This window comes from Grammomys surdaster, unplaced genomic scaffold, assembly GCF_004785775.1.
Source record: "Grammomys surdaster isolate TR1022 unplaced genomic scaffold, NIH_TR_1.0 130, whole genome shotgun sequence".
Lineage (NCBI taxonomy): Eukaryota > Metazoa > Chordata > Mammalia > Rodentia > Muridae > Grammomys > Grammomys surdaster.
This window is the reverse complement of record NW_021604588.1, coordinates 21,316,529-21,341,369: the sequence shown is the minus strand read 5'-3', so window position 1 is coordinate 21,341,369 and position 24,841 is coordinate 21,316,529. Positions and strand designations below refer to the sequence as shown.

The 24,841-nt window shown below is 45.6% G+C and overlaps 1 protein-coding gene across 4 annotated transcripts in view; it reads left to right on the top strand.

The window, feature by feature from the left end:
* Window positions 1-24,841, top strand: part of Kcnk2 (potassium two pore domain channel subfamily K member 2) — a 193,671-nt gene that overhangs the window by 42,864 nt on the left and 125,966 nt on the right. Inside the window, exons 1-2 of one of the 4 annotated variants that reach the window (XM_028759934.1) lie at window positions 9,151-9,334; window positions 13,392-13,702. In XM_028759934.1, coding sequence (XP_028615767.1) covers window positions 9,325-9,334; window positions 13,392-13,702 — 321 coding nt within the window. In that variant the 5' untranslated portion in view covers window positions 9,151-9,324. Of the gene's footprint in view, window positions 1-9,150; window positions 9,335-9,625; window positions 10,260-13,391; window positions 13,703-24,841 lie in introns of those variants that run through there. The other 3 variants (XM_028759942.1, XM_028759917.1, XM_028759924.1) reach the window with 3 other exon arrangements.

Sequence of the window (24,841 nt, the reverse complement as noted above, 5' to 3'; positions counted from 1 at the left end):
ATGCATGTGGCCCACAGATGTATATGCAGACAAATATACATAGACAATAAAATAACAATGAAATACAGAAGATACTCAAATATCTTTAGGTGTGCTTAGTAATCAAAAAGAACTCAGGTGAGGTACTGACTCTTACCTGTCCCATTAGTGTTGGTTTGAGCAGAGAAGGGCAGACATAGAAAGGAGTCCACACAAGGTAAAATATTCCATATGTGTGTATCAGCATATAATAAATATGATCAAGTTCACCAGAGATGAGCTCATGGATAATCTCACAAAAAATAGTTTATTCATAATGTGTAGAGAGTTGGATGTTTCAAGAAATTTAAATAATTAATGATCTAGCCTAAAGTTTTTCTTCTCCTGATGTCTGAAGAAGTATATGTCACAGGAATCTGAGGCTCAAACTAAACCTTCCTCGAGATGGCTCTTGCTTCTGTCATGGTTCTGGGATTTTGTAATAAAATTGCTGTGTTGGTCCAAGTAGCCTTTCAGTGGGTGTCGGGACACTCCATATACATATTTGCATAATTGGCTGTGCTAGTTTGAGCGTGATGTTGACATGTCTTGTGATTCTCACATGGACTGAGAGAAGCTTGTGACTACCTGGAATCAACACTCTTACCTGCTCATTACCAAATCACGTCCATTGTCCCACAGAGGCAGACTGTAGGAAGGACCAATGAGAAGCTTTACATTTTGAGTGGCTGCTTAGGAAAGGTCAGGGTGCCCTCTGTATTACCAAGCCTTCTTCCCTTCAGATACTGTTTCCCTGAAGAGTGTAGAAGCAATATGAGAACATTCCACGGTAACTAGCCTTCTTCCGTTGGCTCCCAAAGCAGGCAGCTGTAGGGCTAGCTATAAAGCTCGTCACAAACGTCAGTGCGGTAAAAGTGCACAGGGATTAAGCAGGAATTTGGGAGAAATATATAACGGAGGAGGCAACTTCATCAATCAAGCATTGCCAGCTTCTAGGGAAGGACCTGCTCACCCTTCAGAGAAGGGAGATGAATTTGGGAACCTGCAGAAGGAGTAAGTTGTTGACCTTGACCCTTGAAGGAATGCTGAGGCACGTGGTTTTGGTGGCTTGCTGCTTCTGTTAATTTGTCTCAGTAGGTGGAGTTTCGAGAAAGGGAAACCGATGGACTAGAAGAAGGTTGATCCCGTAGACAATGACCACTAGCACTCGGATCTGGAAATTTAAAATTAGATTGATAAGTATTCGTATCAGCCCCACTCCACCACACTCAGAAAAGAAATCCTGGCTCCCTGCTGTTTGGAGACTGTGGAACATTCATGGAGGTCTTCTGTCTTTTAGAGGCATGTCTTTGCATGGGTTGCAACTGTCTTCTGATTCCCTTTGTAAGGTGAATGGCTTTGGTCTGCATATCGCTACCACAGTGCACTCTCGATGGCCCAAAGTTGAAGGGCCCATCTGTACGAGATGGAAACCTTCCAGTGCTGGAGCCAAAAGTAAACCTTATCTCTTTATAGGTTGGCATTTGTCACAGTCAGACAAGGCTCATGACCTCAGTGACTTAACCAGGAAGGTAAGAGCAGTGAAGGAACCAATCAGGGCTAGGCATGAGGTGACTTGAGGGTGGACTGTCTATACAGTGCAGGATCATATCCTACCTGTGTTTATTAGGACGTTTTGGGTCTAATGTTGATTTTTTCCAAACATTGTAGTAAAACATTACCTAATTTGAAGGCTCTGTGTTTTTCCTTGCAACCCTTGAATTTTAGATTAGAGAGGAGAGAGCCTGTGGGGTACTAGCCTTGGGAGCAAGCAATCAAGATGAGACTCTTCAACACAGAGGAACTCATTAACATCACATTTTCTTGTAGCCACTCCCCTTCCCCCAGCATCTGAAGCTGTGCTGACATAAAGGCTGTGGTCAGGGGACTTCACGACCTTGTTTAGCCTGAAGACACTTGTATTTTATGTTGTTTTGTTTTCCAGTAATTGTTTATTTTCAAAATCTGTTTTTATTTAATTTGAAAATTAGAAAACTTTCTAAAATAATTTGCAAGTCTGCCTTCTACACTACCAGGACGTCTCAGACATGGGGTCAGTGTTTCCTTCTGGGAGAAGCAATGAAAGCTGACTGAAATGCTTGCACACTTTCCTGATGCACACTTTATATGCACGTGGTACCTCTGTGATGCTGTGAGCTTTGAGATTCAGACTCCTAATTGATGGTTTAGCTTTCATTCAGTCATGCCTCTTATGGGCTTTGTCTCATGGGATAAGTGTCGATTTTTATACTTACTATTTGTTAGCTAACATGTAGTGGAACAAGATGCCAAAGTCTCTTTATTTATTGGAGTCTTGCAGGCACTGTTATAGGCTGAACTGTATTTCTCCACAATCAATTTTGGGGAAATAAATAAATAAAATCTTACTATTAGCAGCACCTTGGAATATGACGTCACTGGGGAATCTGGTCTTTGCAGGCACAATTAAGATGAGATCATTCCGGTAGTCTGAACAATAACCACTGGTATCCTTTAAAAAGGGAAAGCTTGGATTTAGAAACTGACTGCTCAGAGGACACATATGCTATGAAGAAAGACCAGAATCCAGTGCCCAAGGCACCGGTGTGCTGTCTCCAGGCCAAGAATCACCATGGATTTCAGCTGAGCTGGCATTTACAGAACTCCCTCTGGTGAGGTGTGAGGAACAAGGCCTTTGGGACACCTTGATGTCTGATCTCTGGTCTGCAGAGATCTATTGTTTTTAGCCACCCACTTTTTGTTGTTGTTGTTGTTTGTTTGTTTGTTTGTTTTTGCCCAGTTAGTAAAAAAAGACAAATTTGAATAAATATTTAATGTCAGCGAAGTGTCAAGGAAGGGTGCAAGGCCTGTGGTTTAAGAGCTATGTTGGGGGCAGTCAGCTGAACTTGCCTGGGAGGTAGTGGGCTTTTCTGTAGAGAGTGGGTGTTTTACCTGAGGTCTGAGGGGTAGAAAAGGAGGCAGGCACAGTCCACATTGGGAGAACTGGCATGTTCAAAGGCTCTTAGGAGAGATGTGGTGAGGACACACAAAAGAAAAAAAAACTGGAATTCAGCTGGTGGCTCAACTACAGACAGAAACGTGGGGTTATTTGGCTTCTCTAAGGCTTGGAACCCTGTTGTTTGACTCATATGGTTCTTATGCAGATTAAATTACACAGGGTCTTCAGTACACCTGGCTCATGGCGAGCCCTTGGGGTAGGATGTCTATGCTGTCCTCCTCTTCATTTCCTCTCTCCTCTGCCCCATTTCACCTCCCTCTGTTCCTCCCTCCCACCTCTTCCTTCTTCCACATCCCCTCTCTTCTCCATCTTCCTTCTCCTCTTTTTTTTTTTTTTAAATCAAGGATATGCCTGGCCCTGGGCCACTTTTCACACTGTGACCTAAATGCTGGAGGCTCCAGGAAAGAAGAGAGGGTTTCAAAACTGCTACATTTTACTTTCAAAAGTTTCATGCTGTTGCACTGTGGAAAGGGATCAACGCTTTGTGGAGAAGAGGCCATTGGTGCAAGGCCCTGGGGAGAAGTGACAGATGGACCCTCATGGGGTCCAAGTGTTAGGAACATTAGGACATGCTCATGTGTTAGGAAATGTAGAAAATCCTCGAAGCACTTTACCGAAATTTGAATCTGATAAAATGAGACTGCCTGTATTTTGGGATTTTCTTCTATAATAAATATGGCCTGGGGTAATTCATGGAGGGTTAATGTTAAATCTTCCATAGGTCTAGCATATGGCCTTAGGCAGGTTTCACATTTGCTCATTCAGTTGCAGACACAGAAAGATATAAGGAGAGGAACTTCCGTAGGTGGGGAAGTCAGCAGCTTTGCTTTCGGAGCACAGCAGAACCTATCCTCAGTGAGTTACTTCTGACACTGTCTGTTTGCCTGTGAAATCTCAGAGGACAGGCTGGGTCGTCCCTCCCAGAACCACAGTTAACTAGAGCAGACATTGTAGTCTCAAGCAAAGGCAAGCTGCTGCACTGGCAGGGGGCCTTGGTGATACCAGTTTCACAAGAAGCCCTACCTGTGCAGAACAGCCATCAGGCACTGAAACCCACCAAAGAGGCAGGCAGCTGTTGTGTTTCAGGAAAAGCTCCCCGTAGGCTTGAGTACTGAACACTCGGTCCCCAGTAGGTGGTGCTGTTTAGGGAGGTTTAGTTATGGCTTTGCTGGAGGAAGTAGGTCACTGGGGCAGGCTTTGAGTTTAGACTTGTTTGCTGCCTTTCCTTTACTCTGTCTCTACATCCCGCTGCGGTTGAGGATGCAGGCTCTCAGCTTCCTGCTCCAGGTCCATGTCTGTTGCTCGTTGCCATGTTTCTCTGCCATGATGGACTATAACACCCTAAAACCATAAGCCCGAATAAACTTTCCCTTCAGTAAGTTGCTTCTGGTCATCGTGTTTTAGTTCTGAAACAAAAGAGGCAGTAATAAAGAAAGGCTGCATTGAAAATGGGAAAACCAAAGCCTTTGCAAGTCACACTTTGAAACTGAGATTTGATATGGACATAGGTAGGTGTCTACCATGATCTGCCAACTATGGCATGACCTGCCAAATATGGCTGTCAACACTGCCGAAAACTGCCCCAGTGACCATGCTTCACTGCAGACTAGGCCTGGATCTCTTGTCAAATGGTTCCCAAAGGGCAGTCCTAGTATTATACCATTCATGTCTCCTGAGAACTGTGGTGCCAGCTCCCAAATCTCCCAGAAGACACAAAGCAGCAGAACCCTGGATGTGGGAGAAGGCTGTGGGATCTACCAGCACCTTCAGTTGATGCTCATTCAAGGTGAGGTGCCACTTCTACACGATGCTTGCCTGGACCCTCCGCCTACCTGTCTCCTTTCCCTAGTGGCTTCTAACATCCATTCTGATGGGCAGACTATAATTTTGAGCACATATAGTCTTCAAAACAAACACACTCTGGCCTTGAAGGATTGCCTTCTTAAAGATGTTGCACAGCTCAGGTCTGACTGGTGTTTGATCTTGCCTCTTAGAGGTCTCCTCTATTCTCTCCTGTCACAGAACAAATCACCCCATCTGCCCTGGCTTCCTGAGCTCCCCACATTCTCTCAGCCATCTCCTACCACGGGCCTTCAACAAGCTCTTCTGTTGGGGAAGGTCTTTCCTCATATCTGATACATCCTCACATACATGCTTACTTCCTCAGAGCTGCCTTCTCTGAGTGGAGGTGATGTCCTTCCTATGGTTACAGAACAGCTGCCCAGTGAGCAGTAGGCACACAGTAAGTAGCTGACCAGTATGCCTTACTCTTCATCACAACTGTAGAATACCGTTGCATAAATGACAATATACACTTAGAGAGTTGGAATTCGTTGGTGGTCTGGCTTTGTCAGTAGCCGCCTTGTTTATGGGGTTGGGCTAATGGGTAAATTATTATATTAAAACACACAAATGATGCCAGTGTTTGAATCTAGAATGCTTCCCAAAGGCTCCTGTGTAGAGAGCTAGGTCCTCGGCATGACAGTATATGGAAGTGCTGTGGGCTTGTGGGTAGTGGGGCCTGTTGGGAGATAGTTAGGTCATTGGAAGCTTGGCTCAAAGGTGAGGGCTGCCCAGTTGTTCTCTCTGGCTTCCTTGCTTATAATGTAAGTGTTTTGGCCATGGCAGTTCTGTCTTCATGACGTCCTGCTCAGGGCAGAGGCCAATAAAATGGGAGCATGTGATTTTTGTACGGGAACCTTGAGAATTATAGGAAAATAAAGCCTTTGCTCTTTCTAGGTTAGTGGCCTCAGTATTCCATTATAGTAATGGAAAGATGACAGTACATACAGTGTACACACAGTACATATATACAGTAATACAGCATACATACAATACATACATACAGCACATACATATAGTACACACAGTATGCATACAGTGCATATATATAGCACATCCAGTGTATACACAGTACATATATACAGTATATACAACACACACAGTACACACCTACAATACATATAGTAAACATACAGTTATACAGTGTACATACAGCACACACATACAGTACACACATACACCACATACATACAGTACATACAGTACACACAGTAATACAGTGTACACACAGAACACATAGTATATACAGTACACACATACAGTACACACAGAGCACATACCGTACACACATATAGTACATACAGCAACACAGTGTATATGCAGAGCACAATACAGTATATACAGTGTATATACAGCACATATACACAGCACATATACACAGCACATACAGTACATAGAGTGTACATGCAGCAATACATACTGTACACACAGTGTCTCACCCTGGCTCTTCCAGTCCTCTCTGGTGAGTGCAGTGAACTCTCCCTGCTCTGTAGATCAAGAAACTGATCATCTGAGAGATACAGAACTTCATCCCACTCACAGTGCAGAAGCAGAGGAGGTAGGATGTTCACAGAATTCTTTTGATGTGGTCAAAATGATGAAAAAAAAAAGAAGAATGCTCATTTCTTAAAATTTTTTCTTCTCACTAGGGCATTTTGAATAGGCTGGGATCAAAAAAGCAAAATTAAACATGAAAATGAACTTCTGAGTTCATTCTGCAAGTTGGATCACTGTACATATTCTGAAAAGACCAGAGGAGGCTTTGTGTGAGCCCAGTGTTGTCACTGTGTCTTCTGGGTTTTCCTGGGTGTTAAAGAAATTAAGGCATGTAAAGCACCGAGTCACGAGGAAGCAATCTGCTGCCCTTCCGTTCCGATCCTGGTGCGGTCGCTCTGTTGGTCAGCGTGGATGGAGTGTAAGCTATGATCGTTGGTAACAGGACAGTCTGCCTCATTTCCTCGTTTCTCTAGTTTCAGTGATACACGATCTGGTCTTCCTCATAGCTAAAACATCCCTATGCATGCCTTTGTCATACAAAGTCCCTTAAAGGGGCAGGCATGTTGAAGGAGGGACTCTAGAACTGCTGTGGAATTAATGAGGGGAGAGTCAGCGGCACCTCAGGCCTCGGGCACTCCCACAGTCCCTTCAGATTATGTGTGAAGATTAGCTTCTTGCTCTTCAGAGTAAATCTCATCGCTTTTTGATGTGACTTAGTCTTTCCTTCCTGTTTGCCTTTCTTGTTTTAAGAGATGTGTTTTTATTCGACGTGTGTGAGTGTTGGCCTGCATGTGTTTATGTGCACCAGGTTTGTGTAGTGCCCTTGGAGGTGAGAAGAGGGTGTCATGAATCCTGGAACTGGAGTGACAGATGGTTGGGAGTCACCGTTTAGGTGCTGAGACCTGAACTTGGATCCTCTTCTAAACCAGCAAATGTTCTTAAAGGATGAGCCAGGTCTCCTGCTCCCATGTCCCCAGACAGCAACCAAAACACCCTGCACACACAGGATGTCGACGAGCTGACAGGGAGAATGGCAACCCAATACTCGGATTGGTGGTGAGACTGAAAGCCTTCAAGTGTGGGTAGCACAGAGGCACGGAGGCATGGTGTACAGAAATACACAGGGGCATCAATCTCCCAGTGTACAGACTTTTGGAACAAATTGGGAAAGCAAAGAAAAGAAGGGAGGGGAAACTGAGTAAAAGGAAGGATAGCCTGGGGTCATTTCACCCTGGCAGCAAAATGACTGTATAGACAAACATGATTTCAAGTTGGAGAATTTGCCCCATTCCCTACATAAGTTGGGTGTCTTAACTTAGGATGCTTTGACAGAGGAGAGGAGAATGCTAATATTATCATTGTCCGCCCTCCTTGAACTCCCTAGTCCTGGATATTATGGGACATGGTGTCAGCCCTCTCAGAGCCCGAAGGATAATCTGTGACAAGGGTGACAACAGGAAAAACAAATGGTAAGACTAGGACTCTCCAGAAATTTCACCCAGCATGGAAGTTCTTGGTGAACGTTAGTCTGTAATTCAAAGGACTGCTGTGAAGACATTTTATCTGTGGAGTTAGCTCAAGATTACTTTAGACATGTAGGTGGGCGTCACCCACACAGGAGCCAAAGAGACTTCCTGGAGTCAATGAAATTGTGCCTCAAGCCTCCAGTATTCTGTAACTGCTCTGGGATTCCAGAGGGATTTGGAAGATTTAGGAGTTGTGTGAGCCAAGCCCCTAAAATCAATCCCCTGGGCAAGTACTTCTGCACACAGGAATATTCTGTATACAGAACTCTACTCCCTTAGTCCTATAAGGTCGTGTGCATGTCTGTGTGTGTGTGTGTGTGTGTGTGTGTGTGTGTGTGTGTTGGGAGAATCTGTGAGATCTGTGAGAGGTGGTCATGTGGCCCAGTCAGGCCTGCAGTGAAATGAGCCAATGGGGTGAAACAACAGCATGACCTATGACCTAGAGGCTCTGGGAGGGTCTAAGTCTGGGAGTGAGATCAGACTCATATATTTTTAAATGACTTACATTACTTTTGAGACCAGAAGTCAAGAAAAAACATGCTTAAATTGGAGTAAGATGGATGCTTTATTTCAACAGACAGAACAGGTGCTGGGATTATTCTGGAGTCAAAAATAGAACAACAACAAAAAAAATCATTGATGTTGGAGAGTCTTGTAAACGACTTAGGAGGTTCATGTTACAGCCAAGGCTGTGTCGGTGGCTTCCTCCATGTACTTAGGAAAACACTGACTGTGTGCAAGGTGCTGGGGGCAGAAGGTGGTGGTCAGCTGGGAGTTCCTGCCGGCGAAGCTGGAGAGAGAGGGCGCACAGTATTAAAGTTCTTCCGTGTTCAGCGAAGGACACATCAAATCTCCTGCCCTTTTAGGCCAGTTCTGTTCCAAATCTGTCCTTATTGCCCGGAGTGCAGCAGCTTGGCGGTTGCCCTCCAAGTGTCTGGATAGAATTGCCCAAACTGGGGTTCTCCAAGAGAGTTGGGGAGGGACTGGCGAACAAGTTCAGCCTGAGGGCTGCTGTCTCCCCGCCTCACAAAATCTGTCCATGCCCACAGCATTCAGCATCCTTAGTGTCAGCCTTGGGATGGGGGTGGCAGGTTGTTCCAGAGAATGTAGTCTGTTTCCCTCCACCACCACCCCCCCCCACACACACACACCCCGCCCTCCCGTTTCTTTGATTCAGGCCCAAATCGAGCATCCCTGAGAGCGCTATGACTGACTATTCCTTAACCCTTCCCCAGCCTAGTCTGGAAGAGCTGGCATCATCCTTTTGAGGTCCCCACTCTGAGGCAACAGGATGATGTCTCTGTGCCACTCTGGTGGAGAGGCGCTAGCGAGGAAGATACTCACCTGTAGGGAGCTGGGGTATCTCTTGACACCGGACTCGGAAAGGCATGGACGACGCATGCATAACAGCTATAGCAAGAGCTGGCAGTAGGACGCTGGGTGATGGGTGCAGGTGAGGCTCGAGCTGCTCCCGAGCGGGAGGCAGGCCGAGGGCGCTGCGGGGAGGACGCATTGGCAGCTGGGGCGACGCGGACGCGTAGGGCTGGGAGGGGTGTGCGGGGAGGCGAGTCCGGGCGGGGACACCGCAGGAGCAGGAGGAGGGAGTTCGGAAAGGAGGGAAGAGCGGTGAGGCGAGGGGAGAGTGGAGCTACGGGCCAGGCGGGCACCCCGGGCCACACCCCCACCTTGCGGGCGCCGGGCGAGGCTCGGGCCAGGCGGGGCGCCGCACAAAGACATGCGGAGAGGGGCTGCACGGGGCCGCGGCACAAAGACACCCGGGTGCTGGGCTGCACGGGCTGCAGTGATCACCCCCTCGCCGAGCCCCGGGGCAGAGCCGAGCGCACGGAGCCACGGGCCGAGCGCACCCAGGGCCCGCGTGGGACCCCAGGCGGCCACGCAATCGCGGTGACCCAACGCGCGCGGGGGCGTCGTCGTCCGAGCCCAACTTGGCCTCGGCCTCGCCCTCTGCCCAGCCTGCCGCCGCTGGTGTCCCCTCCTTCCCGCGATTTCGTTTCTTCTCACGCTCCCCCCCCCATACCCCTCCCGCCTCCAGCCCCGCTCTCCCCACCTTGTAAAACAAAGCCGGGGAAAATGCCTGCCCGTGCAGCTCGGAGCGCGCAGCCCGTCTTGGAATAAGGAGTGAGTACAATGGCGTGTTGGTAAAAAAAAAAAAAAAAAAAGAAAGAAAGAAAAAGAAAAAAGAAAGAAAGAAAGAAGGAAAAGAAAGAGAAAGAGAAAAGAAAAAGAGAGAGGAAAGAAAAGAAAAAAAAGCATCAAGTCTGTGTTAAAACAAACAAACAAACAAACAAACATTTTGAATGCTGCATGCCTCATGCTTGCCAGCGCCTCGCGGGAGAGACCCGGCTATACTGCAGGAGGTGAGACCCCTGGGCATCCATCCTTGCCCGCGCACGCTCTCCCAGGAGGGCAGCGCAGGTCCCCTAGCTCCTCGGCTTCCTCTCCATTCTGTGGGTTGGATGTGATTCGGGCTTGGCGACCTCAGCCCCAGCCCGGATACATCCCTGGCTCCGTCTTGCGCTTTTCCGCTGGTGCCTGGGGTTTTTGCGTTTGCCTCCCTCGGGTGTGGGTTTGGCGCAGCTTAAGACAGTTTCCAGAGAGGAGGGTCAGCTCTAGAGAGTAGCCCGCAAGCAGGTTGCACGGTGGCCCTGATCACACTTGTTGCCCATTGCATGGGGGACTCGCTGTGGTGCTGGGGCAAGTAAAATTAAAAGCTTGTTTCTACTGCTATTTAGGGGGTACTAGTGGCTGGCGGGAGAGCTGATTATAGATGAGGACCAGAGACCAGGAGCTTAAAGAGGAGAACATCGGGGGAGGGGAGCAGTAGTGATGAGGTGGAGTGTGTGTGTGGAAAGACACACTTCGCCTCTCACCAAACAGTGAAGGCTGAGAACCCAGTGTCTAGATTAGAGACGGTTCAGGAAAGGCTGGTGTTTTTTTTTTTTTTTTTTTTTGAGGGGGCTGTTTTTTAAAATATTTATTCTGTATTCCACCAGATTCCATCCATTAAGTCTGCCAATTGTGCATTATCTATTTCTGCTAATTAAATATAAGGACACAGCTTAAAAGAATTAAACTCCTTCAGGAAATTTATCAGTCCAACACACACACACACACACACACACACACACACACTATGGCCACACACACTGGTGATACACATACACATGCACATACACTGTGGTCATATACATACACACATACACACATTGTGTTTTCTCACATGCAGAGAGAGAGAGAGAGAGGGAAGGAGGGAAGGAGGGAGAGAGGGAGGGAGAGGGAGAGGGAGGGAAGAGAGAGAGGAAAAGAAAGAGAGAGGAAGAGAGGAAAAGAAAGAAAGAAAGAGAGGAAGAGAGAGAGAGGAAGAAGAAGGAGGAGGAGGAAGAGGAAGAGGAGGAGGGAAGAGGAGGGAGAGAGGGGAAAGGGGAGAGAGAGAGAGAGAGAGAGAGAAAGAGAGAGAGAGAGAGAGAGGGAGAGAGAGAGAGAGAGAATAAAATACATTACCGTATCTGCCCTCTCTCCCTCCAAGTGCATCATGACAATCAATATCTTGGTGGGATTTCAGGCTGGGCTGGGTGAAATGGTGGTGGTTTTTAACTCTGTCTATGAAAAAGCAATCTGAGGGTGAAAATCAGAACCTTAGGGGAGTGGGGGACCTTTGCTTAGAGAGGTGGTGTAGGGCTCCTTGGCTGTGATTTGTTTTTGTTTGTTTGTTTGTTGAGGTTTTTCTTTTGGTCTTTTTTTGGGGGGTTAGATTTTTTTTTTGAGTCAGAATCTGAGAGCGGGAAAGGGGGAGTCCTCATGAGCCTACAGGTGATGGTGAATTTTAACTGTTGGAAGCACTTCTGACAGGTCTTAAAAATCCAAACAGCCAGCACCTGCCTGAGTGCTTATTCTGAGTGTCATTGCCCCTGTCAATACTGTAAAAGTGCCTTGTTCTCTGTGGCTGTAATCAGAGCAGGTGACTTGGCTGAAAGGGAAGCAGCCACACTGGTAGGTGCTCGGCTGAGCCTTACTTAGGAAGTTGCTCCTGAAGCTGACCCTAGAGTCTCCATGCAGAGCTGCTGCTGCTGCTGGGGGTGGGAGCTGTGTCCTCGTGTCCACTCCAATCCCATCTCCTCCAAGTCAGGACTTCCTGTGATCTTGGCTGCTTGAGGAGGTCCCTTCATCTGCCTTCACTGGATAACTCTCTTCATGTGGCACATCTGCTCGCTGTTTGGAAAAGTGTCTTTCTGATGGGGACCTGGAGAACCTTTGGATCTCAGACTGGCAGCTTACATTTCCACACAGTGCTAGGCAAGAGAGCAGGCAGCTGTGTGCAAATTGATGCTCTTTATGAATGTCTTCCTCTTGAGTAATTTCTGGAGCTGCGGGGTGCATTTCCATGGGGGATATGTTATATGCTTATGGAAAAGTAAATTTTAGATTATGTTGTTATGAAACCTATATTACACACATGGTGGCAATTCGGCTTATTTTTAAAAGTGATGGGCTTTAAACAGATGACTCCTGTAGGTGTTTTCAACCATTCTGTTAACCCATGATCGTTTGCTGTTGCCTCTCCAATCAAATGTTCTGTGGTGACTGGCTTATTTTCTCCTCTGCAAGTGGCCATCAAATAGCTTTTGTATTTTCTAAAATGAAACCCATTAATGATGATTCTGAAGAGCTGGGATAAATAATAGATGGGCTTGGAGTCACCTCACAGTATCTGGGAGCTCTAATGGAGTAATTAGCCTTGTGCAGAGCATGGAAGGTCTACTAAGACGTAAGCCAATCCACTGGCTTGCTTTCTTCTTGCTTTTGCTGGTGAAGTGGGGGACATTGTTGTGTCTCGGCTGTTGGTGTCTTGAGAGTTAGCAATACCTTTTATGTTTTAAGCATGTTAGAGATGGCAGAACCATGTTTCATAATGTGCCCACTTTGGAAGATGGCCACCAGATGTGAGTGGGGTGAGCGGTTTTTTCACCGTAGGAACGATGCAGGATATCTTGAACTGCACTGATTGCAATCCTTTCTCGGTAAGAAATTTGAAAACCCAAGAGCAAGCATTCTTTAACTCTGATTGGTTACAATGTAAAAGTCCGATGTACAGAAGTAAGTCATGAACTTTTCTCAGGAGCAAATATCTTGTTTAGTACCGTCAGCCCTTGGGCACTCAGGACATCTTCGTCGACACGTATCATGGGCAGAAACAAATCTAGAAATTAATGAGGAACCCCTTAGGCTTTCTGTTTTTTGACCTCTTGGTCTCTGGGTTTTTTCCATCCACCTGATACTCCAATGGCAGCAGAGAGTAGAAGCCACACCCTTTTTCCTGAGCATATATATATGGTTCTGCAAGTGACCAGAGAAAGCTGCTGGGCGAGGGTCTTCAGCTCCCACTAGGAGAATCTCCAAGTTCAGCCAGCCCTGGTTGACCCCTTAAAGAAACAGCTAGCCCCTTGTCTCCAGACTCCTCCCGCCTAACCCAAATTCTCTGTTGTTGTCAGTGGCGGCCCCTGACTTGCTGGATCCCAAGTCTGCTGCTCAGAACTCCAAACCCAGGCTCTCGTTCTCCGCAAAACCCACCGTGCTTGCTTCCCGGGTGGAGAGTGACTCGGCCATTAATGTTATGAAATGGAAGACGGTCTCCACGATTTTCCTGGTGGTCGTCCTCTACCTGATCATCGGAGCCACGGTGTTCAAGGCGTTGGAGCAGCCTCAGGAGATTTCCCAGAGGACCACCATTGTGATCCAGAAACAGACTTTCATTGCCCAGCATGCTTGCGTCAACTCCACCGAGCTGGATGAACTTATCCAGGTAATGGCCCCAGTGAAATGGGCTCCATTTGTCTCTAAGGGAAGAACAGAGTAGGGCACCAGGGCGGACCTCCTTTCCAGGGGTCTTCATCTCCTCCGTTGACCTTCCTACCATCTTGCCCCTCCCCCCATTTTTTCCCTTCTCACCCTCTCCCTTCCTGCCCTTTTAGACTTCTTCGCTCTTGTTCTTTTCCCTGTCTTAAAACTGACAGGGGCTTACACTACTGTAGGTGCTCATGATCGGGGAGGACATTGTCCATGGAGAAGTAAGGTACGTTGGTCTGATGAAGGAGCAGGGCCTCTTAGCAGAAGCCGCGGCCATCGCTACTGTTGCTTACAGAGACAGGCTTGTAGAGTGTCACTCTTGGAATGAACCTTCTACATTGTGAACAAGTTGTCACCCAATTCTTCTTTAGAGTTTAGCTTCATCGAATGGTTCTTTTTTCGTTGAATCCAACTTAGATCAGCTTGCAACTCTACAGAAAAACCAAGCTTTTGAAGAGAAAGCACACCTCCAGTTTTAATTTAAACTAGGAGAACATCATTCTTATGGTAAAAGATGTTTTAAGTATTAACCCCAAAATGATTTAGGTCTGAGTTAGCCTTCTTAGACATGGCCATATTTTGGTTGTACGTTTCCTTGGCCTAAAGCAAGAGTCTTAGGTGACAAGAAAAATCTTTAAATTCCCGTAGAAGGGGATTTGTTGGTTGTTGAAAAAATTCTTCATGTGTAGACATTTATTTTCCTAGACAGCTTCCTTTGTCTTGCTTGGTTTAACTCAAATTGGACTGAAAGCGATCTGAGAGTCATCTGAATATGCTTTTTTTCCTGTTTTGTGTCTGGGATTTTTTTATCATTTGAATAAGTTGGGATAATAGATTTAGAGATTTATTATTGGATTTAATTCCATGATAAAGTCAGGACCTTTACTCTAGTTTCATCTTGTAATGACTACACCTCTTATTCCCAGTCACACATGACTGACAACTGATGTTTCTGGTCCTGATCCCCACTGGGGTCTTGCCACCTTTAGGAATTTCTGTGTCTCACTCATTTAACTTAAATTTTGTTCATTTTTGTTTCAGTTTAAACCTGACACAGTCTTAAATTTTGAAAATGTTCTGCATACACTCACACGCAGAGTTCTCTGTTGCTTTTAGATAATGGCATTGTGTTCTGTATCAACAATCAAACAGCCAGCTCGGCTGCCCTTCCTTCTAAGCATATCGCCATTACATTCTTTCCTTATACCACATAAGACTGCCTATGAGATACTGCAAGTCTTGAAAGCTTACCACTTACTTCTGTGTTAGAAGCACAGCTTCTGGCCATCTCTGTGGAGGCAGCTCACAGCCTCAGCTCTGAGTTCAGATAGGGTGTGTGTGAGCACTTGACTGAGTCTTTACCAATAAACAACATTCCCCTGTAGGCCCTAAATGATCTCTCTGGTAGGAGAATTCCTATCCAGTAGGTGTCAATGCTAGCCCAACTAAGGTAGTGAGAGGCAGGAAAAGCACCGGGGTTCCCCCAGCATCCGTTTATTGAGTTATAGCTGTTGATTGTTGTAACTGTACCCCCATAGCTGGTGCAAAGTGTCTTAGGCAGGAAAAGGAAAAGAATTGCTCAGATTGTGGAAGAACCTGAGTGTGAACTTGAGAATGATCTCACTGTCGGACTCTACATAGAACTCTCAAAATAATTTGAAGGTCACGAACAGATAGGGGCAGAGTCTAGTGCTGAGTACAGATTATTATTTTTTTTACATACACTGGTTTTGGAATAGACAGAGCTCAAAATACGACCTACTTCCCCAACCCCGTCTGCTCTCTCTGCACCCTCCATTCATTTTAGCTTTAGTGATAAGCACAGCTGATTGAGTGCCTTTGCTCTTTAAACATAGCTTTGTGTTCAGTCTCAGTGTAGAAGCTGCCTATTATTTATCATGCCCTTATCTTTATAACTCAATTGTTTCAGTGCATTTTCCCCTTGGAGTATGCATGTTTTTGGTACAAGAATATAATGCTCAGACTTCAAGGATCAAGAACAGTGAAAGGCAAATGAACCCACGATCATTTTTGAGAGTAGCGTTCCATCCCTACACCTCCAGTGTCTGGTGTCTCCCTTAGCTTTAATTCCCCATTTCTTTAACCCTTAAAACCCCACAAGTGGGTCTACTGGACAGTATTGTCACAGCATTAGGATTTGGGAACTCAGACAGGGCAAGTAGAGGTGATTCCCCTGATGACATCATCAGGGTGAGGTTCCAGTATGTAGAATCAGGCCTGGCATCAGTACTAGGAGGCTCTGCTCTCTAGGGAGCTTTCTCTTCTTACAGCATGGGAGGCAGAAAGAGTGGGAGTGGATGGTGGCTCCATCCTGCTGTTTGTGAGAAGGAGGCGGTCAGACAGAAGGATATGTCAGATACAATGAAACTGTCCTGGGGCCCAGATCATTATGATTGCTAGTCACCCGGTTCCACGCTGTGTTTACCAGGGTGGCATGAGGGAGAGCGAGGAGCCACATGGCAGGTGATGGCCTCTAATGCTTCTGTGTTACATATATGTGTGATTCCCATTAATTCTATAATGACGCGTTCAGTCAAGCCCCCCAACCTTTCAACGAGATCGGTACAGGTGAGGCAGAGACACAGAATACTATGACAAAGACTTGTTCTGGGCTGGGATTTGAGAACACCTCAGGTATCTGATTCTATGGCAGTTCAGTTAATGTAGTATCGCTACAGAGACACGCAAGAACTTTAGAATCATCAATACCATCAAAAGACAGAATCCAGCATGCATATCTCATAAGATTCTCCTGTGTGACCTAGTCATCTATAAATAACTTCTGGGGAAACTGAGGCAGGAGAGTGAGTGTTAATTGGTAGAGCTGTTAATCGAAGGCCAAGCTCTTACGCATGCGCACTTACTTCCTGTGTTTGCTAATTTTTAAACACCCCCTCAGTAAGCATCTAGGAAGTGTTCTGAAAATCTGTACATCATGGTGTGTAATAGTAATAAATGTGAAATTATCACCTCCATACACAGTGATGTATATTCCATTTCTGTGTTTCTAACCATTTCAACATTCTTCCCAGGGAACAGAACTCTTGTCAGTATCCTGTCAGAATCCCATAGACCAGTAGGAACATAGTTACTAGGCACAACTCACCTTCAGTCTAGCTATTCCCATGTTTGAATAATCAATTGGGGGTTTTAATTACTTGACAAAATCTATGACCTATGACCTATCAGTAACAAAGTTGTCATGTAAGGTGATTGTCCTTTGGTTTCTAGTTTAAGCCCTACTCCCTGTGAGCTAAGTAGGGAAGATATCCTTCCTTGTTAGAGGTAAAGAATCCATCACATTTATACAATGGTATCTGGGACCTCAGAGTATATATTTGGTATCTTCATGGGAACAGTACTGAGTTATCTTTGCATAATTCCTTCCTCTCTGTGTGGCTCTTTCTTCAGTATTTATTGGGGATCTCCAGTGGATTGACTTCACTGCTAGTATTTAGCCAAAGAAAAGGACAGCAGAAAACCACAGCTTCTTTTCAGACACATCCCACCCCCAGACAGCCAAGCAGGGAGGATCCTTTGAAATACAGTTACATTAGAAATGCTTGTGGACTGGAGTTAGGAGTGCTCAATATTGGAATTCTAAGAAAGAAATTAATCACTTAATGATGGTTGGGGAGATGTACAAAAGGTAAAGAGAGGGTACTTGAGGGGGAAGAAAAGGCCATCAGAGCAGTAACACGCAGACATACTTTAGTAGAAGAACCATCCAGACACGAGGCACAGGGCCATGGGCAGGTTCTGCAGCACTGACCAGGCTACATTGTTCCCCAGCTGGCTGGTTTCTTTCTAGACCTGTCCATCTGGAGTGGACAATCCTGCTGGGGGCTTAGTCATGTCTGAAGGGATGCCAGGAATTTCAGGGTCTGAACAAACTACCCTAAGATACAACTAATTCTGGACTTATTTTAAGTAGGCAAACACTATTTTATATTTCTTATATCAGTGTTACATTAACTGAATATCATCCATTTATTCACAAACGCTTTTTCGAATGCCTACCTTGTAAGGTGAGTTCTTAAAAAAACATGGAGCTTAGAACATGAAGATTCTTGTGCTCTGTGAACCTGTATTGAGTTGGGTAGTTCATTCATAGTGTTAAGTTCTAGGAGACTCAAGCACTGAAGCTGGGAGGGAATGCTGATGATGAAATGTAAATAACGTCCCTAGGGAACTGTCACTGATTTATTTGGATGAGGAGACAAGCCAGTGTCAGGTGTGGAGAGGCACTTAGGCAGAGGGCTGAACACATGCAAAGCCCCTGGCTGAGATGGGATTCCTGGAATGTGGGGGAACTGCTAGGGGTAGAGAAAACTGGAGAAGATGATGTCCATCAGGGTATGAGGGCTGCCCTAGTTCATTTCTGTTGCTGTAATAAATTATCCCAACAATAAGCCAATTAGTGGAGAAATGGCTTGTCGTAGCTATAATTCTGGGTTGCAGTCCATCACTGTGCAGAGGCCGTAGCAGCAGAAGCTGGAGCAGCTAGTCATAGCACATCTGCAGACAAGAACAGAACCGGAGAAAGGCAGTCATGCTCAGTGCTCAACTGGCTTTCCCTGTCTAACACAGTCTGGGTCTTGTGTCCTCCACCTTCAGGCTGTCTTCACACATCAGTTACCACAGACAGTCTCCCATAGACATGCCCATAGGCTAATCCAATCTTGATAATCTCTTATCGAGACTCTCTTTCCGGGTGATTCTCTGTTGTGTGAAGTTTATCATTAAAACTAACTTTCACAGGGACCATGCCACGTCCAGCTTTGTAAATTAAAAATGTGAAATCTGCTCTGCATCTTTGTTTACTTTGGCTTGTGTTTCAACTGCCCATCCCCCCCCCTCCTTTGCTTAAGCACTTCTGCACAGTTAGAGGCAGAATAACCCTGGTGGAAGAGGAGGGGCCTTGAACTAAGGTCATCAGCGTACTGGGAGTCTGCAGATTATGGTGGGATTCTATGTAGATTCGGAAGGAGAGTGACAAGGACCTTACATGGACCAGTTAAACCATACAGTGGAGGAGAGCCAACTGACCCTAGCTAAGATTCTGTCCCATGGAATTAAAAGATGGTGGCTACATTTCATTCAAATAGGAAGAAAGTGGGGCGTGCCGGGCTGGGGGGTGTCCTGATGCTGTCAGACAGGTTCAGCCATCGAAGCTTTCTGAGGCACCAGATTACAATGTTTACAGAACCAATTTCTTGTAGAAAACCATGTAATACAATGTAGCACTCAAATAAAAACAAAACCCCACATTATGGAGAGGCTAGCTGCCAGATACAGTTATCCTCCTACAAGGACTGATAGAGGATGCATGTATTGTGAATCCTGACTACTAACATGCACATGAACATGTTTGCCAGCCAGGGTTCCTGCACACTGCTGCACACATTTCTTTCACAACACCAACCAGAGGGGCAGAGCCCTCTGGGAGTCTTACTGAGACCAAAAATATTCCTATAAGCCAAGATATAAAGGAGATGCAGATCTCCCTGGAAGTTCTCACAGCATGGTTACTTGGCTGATACCTTTAAATTGTCAACTTGACTTTACAAAGAATCACTTAGGAAGATGGTCTCAGTGAGAGATTGTCTACAGTGGGTTGGCCTGTGGACATGTCTGTGGGTGACTATCTCAGTGGCCTTGACTGTTGTAGGAAGACCCAGCCCACCATGGGTGACCACATTCTCTAGGCAGGGAGTCCTGAGCTGTGTAAGTAGATAAATTAAGCTAAGCACTAGGCATGTAGTAATTTTTCCTCTCAGTTCATGACTGTGGATGTAACTAAATATTTCAACCCTCTTGTCACCATAACTACCCCATAATAAGGGACTGTAACCTGGAATTAATTGTAAGATGAATAAAAACATTTGTCCTCTAAGTTATTATTAATTTATTTATTATTTTTATTTTATATATGAATGTTTTGCTTGTATGTATGTATGTATGTGCATTCTATGTTTACAGTGTCCACAGAGGCCAGAAGAAAGTGTCAGAGCCCATGAAACTGGAGTTACAGATGATTGTGAGTTGCCATGTGGGTGCCGGGAACTGAACCTGGGTCTTCTGCAAGAGTAGTAAATGCTCTTAATTGCTGAGTCATCTCTCAGGCCGCTTCCCATATTGTTACATCTGGTTGTTTTATCACAGCAACAGAGATGAGGTTAGACCACAGTAAAGGTCAGCTCTTGGTGAGCTTGTCATCTGAACAGAGGTCGGTAGTTCAGTGGAACTTTAGCAAATGATCCTAGGATGACCACAGGTCAGTGTGGCCGTGGTAAACTGGAGATGCTTGTTAGAATGGCCACTTAAGTGTATAAAGTAAGAGGTTGAAAACATGATTCGGAAATGTGGAGAAGGGGATGGTCTGAAGGAGAACATTTACAAGTCATCATAAAGAAAGGATTTAACCCTGAGATGCTAGATGAGACTTCCCAGAGAATGAGCAGAGGCTGAGAGGAACAGCTGCAGTGTGAGCTCCCAGATCCATAGATTGCTATGGAGTGAGAGCCATAAAGCAAAAGAATTAGTACTTTGCAACAAGAGATTGCAAGGATCTGTCTTTATTTTAGGGACTCCGTATCACCCTTGTGTCCCCAGACCTCAGGTCTAAGTAAGGGAGCCCAGGGAGGTATGTGAGTAAGGGAGTCACTTTGTTTTGGCCCCTGACTGGGTATGTGAAAAGCAGATGAAGAGCTAATTCAGTGTAGCAGAAAATTATGCTAATAAATTACAGTCATAGTGACTTTGTGACTATCAGCCCAGTGTGCGTGAGTAACTTGGTATAGGAACTACTTGGATTCATTCTCACAGTACAGACATCTTTTTATTGCTTTACCTCTGGGCAAAATAACACACTGTTCTGAAAACTATAAGAATGTGTTCTCTTTTCTTACTGATGATTTTATTCAGTTGGTTTAACATTTTGGACTAAAGTGTAGGTTTCAGTGACATAAAACATATTCTACAGAGTATCTGCAAACCCCCTGTGAGTACATTATGTTCATTGAGTTGACTTCTGGAAAAGCATATCCAAGCTCTGTCATGTGTAAGTCTTCCTGGGAGCAGAGAACCTAGGAGCTCAGGTGGGCTCGTGTGGTCGACCAGTTGTCACATGAGTGTCTGTGTTTCAGAGAGGCAATGGTCTGCTAAATCAGGGCACAGAGTCCTGAAGACCATCTCCAGTTCCCTTTTTCCTGGGGACTCTAGTATGCTCTCTGTTCTTAGTGGAAAACCCATTCTTGTATTCACTTCAAGTCATATGTTCATGCTGCTTTAACTTCCAGAATGAAAAGAATAAAACATAAATAATACTTTTTCTTGAGTATCAAAGAATTATTGAGATATTTCCATGTCTTGTTTCCTATAGTAATTAAGTTTTTATTATCAGGATTTTTTAAAAAAGATCTATTTATTTTATATATATGAGTACTCTATGTACACCTGCATGCCAGAAGAGAGCATCAGATTACATAACACATGGTTGTGAGCCACCATGTGGTTGCTGGGAATTGAACTCAGGACCTCTGGAAGAACAGTCAGTGCTCTTAAACACTGAGCCATCTCTCTAGCCCCAAATTTTATTGTCAAACATAGAAGTAGTTTGTCAGAAAATAATTTTACCTTACAGAATATAATGTTAGGGTTATTTAGGTAATAATGTTGAGTAGTTAGAACCATATTGTATGAGTGTTGGACATAGATAAAACATCATGGAAACAGATGTAATTAAAAAGGAATGTATAAAATAATATTCTGGGAAGTAATTTTATTGATGGAATAATTACTTTGGAATGAGTGAAATTCGTATGCGTGTATATTGTAACATGTGTTAAAATAGTTTTGATTGACCTTTAAGTCAGACACTTGGGAAGCTCAGCTAGACACGATCAGTGAGGGCTGCCCAGTCTGGATCTTTCATGATAAAGATGATAAGGAACTTAGAATTTACAGTTGTATCTTCTAGGTGTGGACTCTCTTGTCTAGTTACATACCATTTTATACTTGTCCTGGTCATATTTTTGTCATCCTGACACAAACTCAGGTCATCTGGGAAGAAGGAACCTCAACTGAGAAAAAAGCCTCTATCATATTGGCCTTTAGGAAAGTCTGGGGGACATTTCCTTAATTAGTGGCTGGTGTGGAGGACCCACCCACCATGGTAATAGCACCCCTGGGAAGATGAGCATGCGTGGTATACGAAGGAGGGCTGAGCAAGCCATGGCGAGTGAGCCAGTAAGCAGGGTTCCTCTGTGGTTCAGCTTCAGTTCCTGCCCCCAGTTCCTCCCTGGGCTCCTGCCCTCACTTCTCCTTCAGGATAGACTGTAAACTGTAAGCATTCTTCTCCAAGTTGCTTTTGGTCATGGTATTTATCACAGCCCTGGACACCACTTTAGGTACATCATTAGAAATTCCCTCATCTGTAGTCCTGCACATTGTAACTCTTATTTGTAAAATGGAGACAATGTACCTTCTATTTCTGAAAGAGGCTAACCAGCCAGCCCCTGAATCAGATTCTCTGTGACCTGTCTCTGGAGCTGACCTCTTAGACAGTGATGCTGGAGGATAGGCTGCCCCATACCTGCTTGTGTTGTCTGAGAATTACCTGTCACTGCAGGTCACTTAGGAGACACTCACAGAGGCTGAGTTTCAGAGAGCTCTGGAGGTTTGGAGCATCATCTCAGGTTTAGTGAGGCCCTTCCTGGCTGCTTTACACAGCAGCAGAGAGCATGGTAAGCATGTGTATGCAAGAGATGGGGGGAGAGAGGAAGGGGAGGAGGGAATGAGGGAGGAGGGAGGAGGGAGAGAAGGACAGAGGGAGACTCAAAGGCAGAAGAAAGCCAGAGAGACATACAAAGGGTTAGGTGTATCATGGGTACCACCAAAGAGGTCTTCGTGAACTCGTTCTCTCCCACAGGAAGCATCCTCCACCCCAAGGGCCATCCATTGCTCCTCTACCACCTTAACAGTTGAGACCTAACCTCTCATACAAGGACTCCTGGGGGCAGAGGGAAGGGAACCAATCCCAAACTATCACCGACTCAACAAATATTCACCCCAAGATGGAATCTTTTCACAGTTTCAAGTATATTCTCCATGGTTTGTCTACCAAACAGGAAGCTTCCCATCATTGTCCTTCCATTTCAGATATGTAAACTGAGGCTTCTCTGCCCTTTTCATCTGGAGATGTTGATAGGACACACTGGGCTTCCCTTAGAGAGGCTCAGGTGCTTCTTCCCCTGTTTATCTTTGTCTTCTCCAAGCCCTGAGTCTCTTACCTAATCCTGCACAACAAAGGCTTGTGAACTGTGCATTTAGGACATGGGCTCTTCCTGTCAAGTCCCTGGAGGACTGTAAACACAGGACACACTACAAGGCAGCTGGGCACTCCCTGCTGTCCCTGCAAAGAGCGGTGAGGTAGTGGGGAAATGTGACAGGCCCACAGGTCTGAAGGCAAATGTAAGCTCATGGAATAGGTCAAGGAGCAAGGCTATGGAAGGGCCCAGGTATTCCCAGAAAGCTTGTGCTTGGGTCCTGGACATGTGGAGGCAGAGACAAAGGAGAGGTCAGGGAGGCACTGGATTCTTACCTGGCAGGAAGAGCTTCAAGGATACAGAAGTCAACACCTCAACTGTGACTAAAGGACTTTCTCTTTCCCGTGCCCTCTAACGTTCACAAAGTAGTATAAGTTCTTGTACAAAAGTCAAGTAAGTTATCAAAACAAAGTGTTAAAAATAGCTGCAGGGTTGGCCTTGACCTGTTTTGGCACGGAAACACAATGGAAGCGCCACAGTTCTGTGTGCACACACGCTCTGTGGCTGCATCCATGGCTCTCTACAGGTGCCCACCATTTTCCCATTTACTTTTTCTTTTTTTCCCGCCATCATGGGGATGATTGTGGGATATTGTAAGCCCTTTCATTCATCTATTTTTGGGCTTGGTATCAGCCCTTCACACACAGTGACTTGAAACTTGAAGGTGATCAATTCCCAGGTTCCCCTCCCTAGGGCGCAAGCTAAACAGTCTGCTGGATGTCACTCAGCAGCTGCTCCTAGCAGGGGGATTTTAAGGAGTCTCAGGGTGGAAGCTATTTCATTGACTACCTTATGTGTGTGAACACAGATACAACCTTGGGTGTAATTCCTAAGGAGCTGTCTACCTTGTGGTTTTGAAACAGGGCCATTCGATGGCCTGGAGCTCTTCTTATAGGGCAGCCTAGCTGGCCAGTAACCCTGGGAAATCCATCTTTCTTTGCCTCTGCAGTACTGGAATTACAAGCACATGTGACTCCTGGCTTTCTGATGTGTGCTGGTAACTAGACTCAGGGCCTCATGGTTCCAAGACCAACAATTTACCAACTGAGCCATCCCCTCAGCTCCTAGATTCACATGCTTTAAGAGGTAATGTAGTCATAAATGGGCATAACACATTTCTCAGAATCTGTCTTAGCATCAGGACAAACCGAAGCAGGGATGTAGGGTGACTTCAAAGAGGAAGCTCCCTCCCTAGTCTGGGAAACCTCTCCTTTGATTTGCCATTGCCCGGTGCCATGGAGGCGGGGCTCAGCAGAGCCACTCCAGGTCATGTTCCTTGTCTGAACATCTAATCGTTGAGGTTTCATCAACAAAGCAATGTGCAGTTACTAAGAACTAGTTACCTTAGCTCATGGATAATGATGCAGTTGACTTGTTACATATTCATGTGCAGACTGGAGACATGACTTGTCAGGAGATGTGCTTAGAAAGCCTGGGAAGCAACTCCACAGATTCCATACAACTAAGGGTTCAGACATTGAGAGCCACTGGCTTTTTGCTCTTGTTAGGAGTTATAGGCATGTCCTTTCTCCTTCCCCTCTCTACTCTTCCCTTCCCCCCTTCTCTGTCTCTTCAACCTGTGAACAGCTAATTTGCTGATGGCCATCTCTGTGTTTTGTGAGTACATGGTTTTCAAGAAAATTGTGTTTTTATCTGTAAGTATGTTTGTGTGTTGGTGTGTGCCCGTGTGTGTACATTCCTCCTTCTCTCTCTCTCTCTCTCTCTCTCTCTCTCTCTCTCTCTCT